This window comes from Bidens hawaiensis, unplaced genomic scaffold (genome assembly GCF_021521415.1).
Source record: "Bidens hawaiensis isolate Kalapana, Puna unplaced genomic scaffold, B.hawaiensis_p1.1 tig00017953_1, whole genome shotgun sequence".
Classification (NCBI taxonomy): domain Eukaryota; kingdom Viridiplantae; phylum Streptophyta; class Magnoliopsida; order Asterales; family Asteraceae; genus Bidens; species Bidens hawaiensis.
Window position 1 is genome coordinate 269885 of NW_027492712.1, and position 9254 is coordinate 279138.

The 9254-nt window shown below is 32.2% G+C and overlaps 1 protein-coding gene across 1 annotated transcript; it reads left to right on the top strand.

The window, feature by feature from the left end:
- Positions 1-3659: 3659 nt before the first annotated feature.
- Positions 3660-9024, top strand: LOC143555085 (protein argonaute 4A-like). The gene is made up of 20 exons (XM_077044715.1): positions 3660-3881; positions 4416-4621; positions 4682-4888; positions 4985-5121; positions 5205-5302; positions 5388-5485; positions 5568-5730; positions 5815-5931; positions 6017-6124; positions 6230-6292; positions 6649-6762; positions 6840-7005; positions 7090-7202; positions 7279-7416; positions 7491-7621; positions 7704-7945; positions 8404-8477; positions 8554-8648; positions 8730-8761; positions 8864-9024. Exons 1-20 carry the CDS (start codon positions 3672-3674, stop codon positions 9022-9024), a joined length of 2673 nt encoding a protein of 890 aa, XP_076900830.1. The 5' UTR covers positions 3660-3671.
- The last annotated feature ends 230 nt before the right edge of the window (positions 9025-9254 follow it).

Here is a 9254-nt window from a genome sequence, read left to right on the forward strand (position 1 = left end):
ACTGAAGTTTAATTATTTAATTAAATCAAACCTTCGTTTTAAACGTTACCTTTCCTTTTTAATTGATTACTTATTTATAGCTCATATATATCATGCAAGTCCTTATCTATCGTTTGTCTTTCGTTTATTCATAAAATCATTTTAAGCGTATAAGTTAGTTTGGTGTATATGTTCTTCCCCGTTTAAGTCCCTTTAGCGTGTAAGTTCTCCCGACGTATAAGCCGTCTAACGTATAAGTCACACATATACATATACGGCATGCACACATACATTTATATATACATATACACGTTACCCGCACACATATACGTTGCGTACATATACGATTATATATATAAATATACGTTACAAGCGTAAATATACGTTGCGTACATATACGGTCGTTTACACTTATACGTTACTAATACTTATACATCCGTGCAAACTTATACGTTGAAATATACTTATATGGCCCATTCTCAGTTCAGCTTTCATTTTACGCGTTTTCAAGATTTTTCTCCGATTCCGGCACCGTCAGCAGCTGTTAACCACCATGTTTGATCGGGGTTTGATCATTTACAGTCTAGGTAGCTTCGGGGTGTCCAGATATGAGCTAAGTTGGTCCTTAAGCTCGTTTTTGGTTGATTAAACACCCGAATAAAGCTAGATCTAGATCCAAACGACTCATACGACATCCCGGGACTGCGGTGTCGGGTTCTAATATATTGGTACAGCTGAGATAAATTATTTTTTACCTACGGTTGTCTCGGATGGTTCAAAGGATTAGTGTAGAGAGTGTTTGGCTTAAGTGTGTAGTTTACCTTATATCAGGCATAATTAATTATTTATATGTAAATAGCATACGATAATAAAGATTTAACGATTAATTAAAGGTCTTAAAACCGATCATCCGACAAAATCAATAAAATCATTTAATTTATTAGCTAGGAGCTATCTTCACCAAAGACACCACATTACAGATATCATGATCATTAATCGATAATTATTATTTATCTATAAAAGTACAAATAATATAATCACAAATGAAATCAAAGATACAAAATTTTAAATAAATTATAACCGTAAAGAAATATTACATTTAATATAAATACTATTTTGTATATATGTACAATTCTGTAGAAATAGTTTTTTTAATATTGTAAGAAGATATATTTTATAATTTAATATTAACGGTAGACATCCTGTTTCGAAAAAGCTCATTCGGGTAATGAAGGAAATCCAAACGCTATTATAAAATAAAAAGAAATAAAAAAACATAACACAATATATAAATGAAAAACTATAAAAGTAAAACAACTAAAATGTTTCACCCGTCATCCTTGTTTTAAAAACTACCTGAGAAATAGTTTAGCTTTAGGATTTAGTTTAGCATTTAGGGTTAAGATTTTGGTTTAGCTTTTACGGTTAGTATTTTCTTTTGGGTAGATTTTTTTTTTGGAGTGGGAGGGGGGGGGGGGACCTTGTGGTGAGGGGGTGGGGTTTGGTTTTTTTCTTTTGCTAAAATACCATTTTCATCAACTTGATCTTAACCATCAAAATACCATAATTCTTTGTCACTCTTCTAATTTTTATCACCCTTTGTAGGATAACTCAACTCTTAACATTAATTAATTCTTTATACGTAAACCGCGTATGACAATTAATTCTTGGTTGCAATTCTTCGAACCATGTTTTATATTAAATTCTTGACTTTATGTAACAAATTTTTTGAACGACATTTATATAACAACTATAAATAACATAAAATGGTTTACCTTTTATTAGACATAATTAATTATTAATATATAAATAGCATACGATAATAAAGATTTAACGATTAATTAAAATTCTTAAACCGATCATCCGACAAAATCAATAAAATCATTTAATTTATTAGCTAATAGTTATCTTCACCGAAGACACCACATTACAGATATCAAGATCATTAATCGTGAATTATTATTTATCTATAAAAGTACAAATAATATAATCACAAATGAAATCAAAGGTACAAAATTTTAAATAAATTATAATTGTAAGGAAGTATTACATTTAATATAAATACTATTTTGTATATATGTACAATTATGTAGAAATAATTTTTTTAATAATGTAGGAAGATATATTCTATAATTTAATATTTATGGTTGACATCATGTTAGGGTAATGAAGAAAATCCAAACGCTATTAAAAAATAAAAAGAAATAATAATTTTCTCTAAAATGATTAACGTGTGTGCTTGCATGCCTCCTTATCATAACAATAAAGACGAAAATACCCTTACCCATGAATATACAAAATCCCATATCCTCACTTTTCCAGAAATCTAGATGAGGGCAAAACGGGTAGTTTATAAATTAATTCAATAATATCCACGTGGCAGGGAGAATGTTATGAGGCCAACTCTATTTAACGCCCAGTACCGCCTGCAACAATTGTTCACACCATCACCACCTTCTTCTTCTTCACGTTTCTACATCGGTTAATTTCTACACTCTCTATTTTGATTATGATATTATAACATCGTTTCATCCTGAGTTTTTATCTGCCTTTTGCTTTTTACTGAATTTTTACAACAATGACGGTTTTTTTGTTGGATTCTTTGCTTCTTTTGAAGCTAGCATGTATGACATATGTACTTATTTTTTTTGTTGTACATGCATTAGATTGTGGATTTGATCTGGTTTTTGCCCTTTTTTAATGGTTCATAGTTTAATAGGGTATTCATTTGCGTTCTTTGTGTGTGTGTGTGTCACCCTATGTACATGTACGTTGTTTTTTTTAAGTTATTCAAAAAGATATGCTCTTTTATTTATTATTTTTTTTGGACTGGAGAATATAAGTTTTCTTGTTAAAACCAGCAAAATTGGATGTACAATTTTTGTATTTATTTTGTAATTTTTGTGTTATGTTATTGAGAAGACTATGTTATTATTTTAAATTTTTTTGTAATTTTTTTTACGCTTAGAAAATGATAATAGTATCTTAATTAATTGATTTTTGACTCTCATAATGAATTTTTATTGTATTCTTGAATTGAAGACTATATGTTATAAATGATGTTGATATGCTTTTCACCCATCTATGTTGCTTTTTTATTAACGACCAACAAATATAGAATGCTTAGGTACTTCGTACAAGGTGACTCAATGGCAAAATGTCACCGTCAGCTGGCCCAACCCAGCCGTATGAAGCCTTTTTCTGTTGCCTTTTAAACTAATCATAGTGTTTTTTGTTTTTTCTTTTTTTTTCCAATTTTTTAAGCTCAAACCTTTTTTTTTCCTTACTGGAGAATGTAAGTTTTGTTAGAAAAATATATGCAAAATCGGATATATATTTTTGTTTTGTAATTTTTGTGTTATTATTTTATATATATATATATATATATATATCTTTTTATCGGATGTTATATATCTGTTGTTATTCTATATTTTTGTAATTTTTTGTTTTGTTCAGATGATAATAGGATCTTAAACTCTTGATTGTTTTGACTACCAGTTTTAATATTCAACAATAATATATATATTATTTGCCTTTTAATGTTACATTATTGATCAATAATCTTAATTAGTTTTTGTTTAATATGTAAATTTAATAATTGATCAACATCAGAATCTAGAATGTATTATTTGCCTTTTATGACTTTTAATTGTTGTATATGGCATTCTTGGTTTATAAACAGGTAAACAAAAATGAAGCATTCTGAACTGGAAACATCAAATGCACTGCCACCACCTCCGCGTGTTGTTCTAACAGGTTTTGTTCCTACTAAAGTCAATGTGTCAAACCGCAGCCCGATGAGTAGACGAGGGTTAGGCACCAAAGGCCAGCGGATCTCTCTGTATACCAATCATTTTAATGTGAACCTATGCAGCACCCGTGGCCACTTCTATCAATACAGTGTATATATCTCTTTCTGCTCTTTGTATATATAATTATTGCATGTTTAAGTCACCAGTAGTTAGTTTAAGTCACCAAATAATCAGTTTAAGAGTAACTTTTGATTGTTCCTTATTGTTTAATATATTTCAAAATCAATTCTCGTTTAATTTATCGTTGAAAAGTTATGCATGTAATCGATTTCAAATTTTTAGTTCAAAGTTCAAAGAAAACCTGCTTGGAATCAATTAAGCCAAAAGTGAACCCTTTGATAGGCACATGTGAAGTTTTCTTAGTGCTTTGTATGTTGTTTTAAGTTTCTTATTGCCAAATATAATTAAGATTATGCTAAATGTGCATAAAGTTTATTAGTTAACTCCACACAAATATGGAGAAAGTTTTGTAGGTACATGTAGACATTTAAATTGTTATTATAACAAGAACATTTGTTATATTGTAAAACCACATAAACCTATATCGAATTTAGAGGTTGAAGAAAACCGTGTTTGAATCTCTAAACCCAAACGTGGTGTTGACTATTGTTTTATGGTGTTCAGGTAGCGTTTCTCTATGAAGACGGGAGTCCCGTTGAGGCCAGAGGTATCGGTAGAAGAGTACTAGACATGGTCCAAAATATGTACCATTCAGATATGGGCGGTAAAGGTTTTGCATATGATGGTGAAAAGACTCTGTTTACTGTGGGCCCATTGCCCATGACTAAGCTCGAGTTTCCTGTGTTGTTGGAGAATCTGTCATCAAGCAGGTAGACAACGTTTTTCGATGCCATGTTTTGATGCATTTAATAATCTTGATTTTTTTATAGAACTGCTCGAGGTGGGGTCCCAGATGGAGTTGAAACCAAAAGATCAAGGCGTCCGCCTCAATCCAAGTCGTATAATGTCAAGATCAGCTATGCAACCAAAATACCAATTCAAGCCATCTTTAATGCACTTCAAGGTCAAGAATCGGAGCAGTTCAATGAAGCTGTTAGAGTTTTAGATGTTCTTTTAAGGCAACATGCGGCAAATCAGTAAGCATATGTTATAAACCGAGTTTTAAGTTTCAATATTCAGTGTTTGGATTTGCTAACTCTAGTCATATTAATTTGTTTGGTATGTATGCACAGAGGTTGTCTTCTTGTTCGGCAGTGTTTCTTTCACAATGACCCGAAAAACTTCATAAGTATCGGTGGTGGAGTTTTGGGCTGCAGGGGATTTCATTCCAGCTTTCGGGCCACCCAAGCAGGGTTGAGTTTAAACATGGGTATGGTCAAGATTCCATTTTTTCAGCTTTGTTATTATTTATTTTGTTTGAAAGAATAATAATCTTTTTTGATGAATTTGTAGACGTGTCGACTACAACGATCATCCGACCAGGCAAAGTTGTTGACTTTCTGATAGAGAATCAAGGTGTTAGAAACATAAGGGAGATTGACTGGATTAAGGTAACAAGTCTGTTTCTTTTTTCAAATAACTATTTTAGTAAATTTATTCTTATTTATGTAATCTCTTTATGTTTATGCTTAATAGGCTAAAAGAACGTTGAAGAGCCTCCGTATCAAATCGTTTCCTTCTAGCCGAGAACATAAAATAATTGGGTTGAGTGAAAATATTTGTGGAGAACAGAAGTAGGTCAAATCACTTGATGTTTTTCTAAGGTTTTCATTAATTAAATGACTCAAAACAATTGAATTTAAATTGGGTTTGTAGATTTATAATGCGAGAAAAGAATGGTGGCAGCCCACACATAGATGTTGAGGTAACAGTCTACGACTATTATGCCAAACATCATCGTATAGAAGTTCAGCAATCCCGTGACTACCCGTGCCTAGATGTTGGGAAACCAAAGCGACCCGTTTTCATCCCACTTGAGGTAATTAATTCAAATCAGATTATCTTAAAACTGATCTTAAAAGACATTCTAATCTGTTTTAATTTCTTTTCATGTTGTGTATAGCTTTGTGAATTGCTACCATTACAACGTTATACCAAGGCGTTATCGAACTTACAAAGAGCATCACTTGTGGAGCAATCCAGACAAAAGCCAAAAGAGCGGATGAACACATTGAGTGTTGTAAGCTTTTCTTATAACATAATGAAATGATACTTTAGATCAGGAATATTAAACGGTTGATGATGTTCTTTATTTAAATATATAGGCATTGAAGCAAAGTAACTATAATGCTGATCCTGTTATTAACTCAACTGGCATGACAATAAGCACTGCATTCTCTCAAGTTGTGGGTCGGGTTTTGGATCCACCGAAGGTGTATATAAGTTTATAAAATGATTAAATTCCCGTCCTTTCTATGCTTAGATTTTCATTTTTTCGTATAATAAGATTCTCATGGTATTCGTTGTATTCATCGCAGTTGAAGTTTGGCAATGGAGGAGACTTTCATCCTCGAGGAGGTCGTTGGAATTTCAATAACAAGGTAAAAAGTTCTTCATTTTGAATATCAAGAGATTTTAAATTTTAAATTTGTTACATGGATAGTTAGTTGTTTGACTATATTGCAACTTTAGTTTTCAAGTTTTAAAAAGTTCAACTTTAGACCAATTGTTTACCATAATAGCACAAATGGTTTATGAAAAGGATGGACGCTAACTTGTCTTGTTAAGTGATTGTGAAATGTCCAAAATAGCCCTGCCCTCATGGTGATCTAAAGCCGTATTTTGCTAAAACGTGGGACTTTTTAACTTGCAATGTGACCAAACGATTGGAGCTTTCCGAGTAATTAATTCTTAAACTTTTAAAAGTTGGTTCTGATAGTTAACTATTTGTCTGCAGACATTTGTTGAGCCAACAAAGATAACATGTTGGGCGATCATCAACTTTTCTGCACGCTGTGACATGAGAAATCTAAGCAGAGATCTACTTAGGTGTTCCAAAGCTAAAGGAATGGTAAACGCCAAATTATATATGTCACATTTAATCTATTTGTAACAAATCCACAAGGTAAAGATTAACCTTTTGAGCAGGATCTTGATGAGCCATATGCTATGATTGAAGAACGTCCTCAATATAGGCGTGCTCCTGCAACTGTTCGTGTAGACCAGATGGTTCAAAACATGAGGATAGAACTTCCGGGCCCACCTTACTTTGTCATATGCATCCTTCCTGAGCGAAAGAATTCGGACATCTATGGTTTTATTCCAACTTTAATCGCCTGAATTTTTATTTTTTTGTTAAACTTTATTTATGGTAGTTAAAATCTGTTTATGATAACAGGTCCATGGAAGCGAAAATGTCTGGTGTACTTGGGGTCTGTCACACAATGCATCGCCCCGACTAAGATCAACGATCAATATCTAACAAACTTGCTTTTAAAGATTAATGCTAAGGTCTAATATTCTAAATTTAACATTGTTAATAGTTTTCTGTTTTTCTTTAGAAAGACTTATCTTTTATAATTTTCAGATGGGTGGTGTAAACTCTGTGCTGTCTATGGAGCATTTGAATACTATACCTTTGGTTTCAAACACTCCCACCATAATATTTGGAATGGATGTGTCCCATGGTGTTGCGGGCCGTTATGATGTTCCTTCTATTGCAGCTGTATGTTCTAGAATATTTTTGATTCATTATAATAATGAATATATGGTCATTTTACACATTTTTTTCTGTCCTAGGTTGTAAGCTCGAGGAAATGGCCGTTTATCTCTCGCTACAGGGCATCTGTTCGTTCACAGTCTTCACGAGTCGAGATGATTGATGGCCTGTTTAAACCTGTTGCACCCAATATAGATGAAGGCATGATAAGGTTTATTATATTATTATATGGCATTTTTACAAGATTTTATAAAGTGAGTTTTGGAATATATATAATGTGTTTGTGATGTCAGGGAACTGTTGGAAGATTTCTATATGTCCACTCCTAAGTTGAAGCCGCAGAATATAATAATATTCAGGGACGGTGTAAGCGAGTCTCAGTTTAACCAGGTGCTTAATATTGAGCTAGAACAGATCATGGCGGCCTGCAAGTTTTTAGACGAGTCATGGAACCCAAAGTTTATGGTGATTGTGGCTCAGAAAACTCACCACACCAAGTTTTTCCAAACCAACTCTGATTTCAACGTCCCACCAGGTTAATTTCTAATAATATTTTCTTAAAAAAAAGATGTGAATTTGAATAAAAAAATACAAAAATTGAATTTTATTAGCGGAAGCAGATATCAAAATCATCATCAACATCATTATCGAATTCATGTTTGTGTCTTTGAATGTGTGTGTGTTCATATAAACATAATATGCACAAACGAATTCTAGAATTAAAGGATATTTTATTGAATATATATCATATATTGGTGATTAAGATAAATACAATCACTAATATATATACTAATGATTGGTATGGCGGTTAGTAAACAATTTTAACAACCATTGTGTCCTTTGGTGTTTCAACCGTTTTTGTCACAAATATCCCCACCAAAACCTTTCTAGCCTAACAATATAATAACCTAAGTATAATGTAGTAATTACAAATAATAATATTTAACCTAAAGTGTTTATTATTTCTTATAGATTTGTGTTTTCGTCTTGCAGGAACAATTGTTGACAATCAAGTTTGCCATCCTAAATACAATGACTTTTACTTGTGTGCACAGAATGGACTGATTGTGAGTATTATTTATCAATCCATTAAGTTTGTACGCGGTAAAAAAGTATGATGACTGAATTATATTTTTGATTTAGGGAACCACGCGACCTACTCATTACCATGTACTTCTGGATCAGATTGGTTTCTCTGCTGATCAGCTGCAAGAGCTCGTACATTCGTTATCCTATGTGTAAGTCGTTTAACTATTTAACCAATACAAATAAACTTAAAAGTTCAAAAGTTATATATTGTTTCGTTTGATTAAATGCAGGTATCAAAGGAGCACGACTGCCATATCCGTAGGTAACTATAAATGCTAAACCTTTTGCATATTTGTGTATTATATATACTCCGTATATATATTAATCATGCATGCATAAATATAGTTAATGAGTTTTTGTGCAGTTGCTCCGATTTGTTATGCTCACTTGGCGGCTGGACAGATGGCACAGTTTTATAAGTTTGATGATATGTCGGAGAGTGGTTCTAGCCATGGTGACGGTAGTGGTTTCAACCAGCTTCCCGAGCTTCATGAAAGGGTACGCAGCTCAATGTTCTTCTGTTGATGATGAATAATGAGGGAAGTAAATTGTTAAAACAAAGTTAGTTACTTGAGATGGTTTTGTTGCTTTCCTTTGAATATTTTGCTATAGTTATTGTTTTCGGTTTACATGTTACAAAACTAAATTTGTGGGTTTTATGGTATTGAAACTATATTCTAAATCTATATTAACTCATTATTTCATGAACTACTTATATTTTTAGTGACTAGTTTGCAGACAAACTTAGTAGTTAA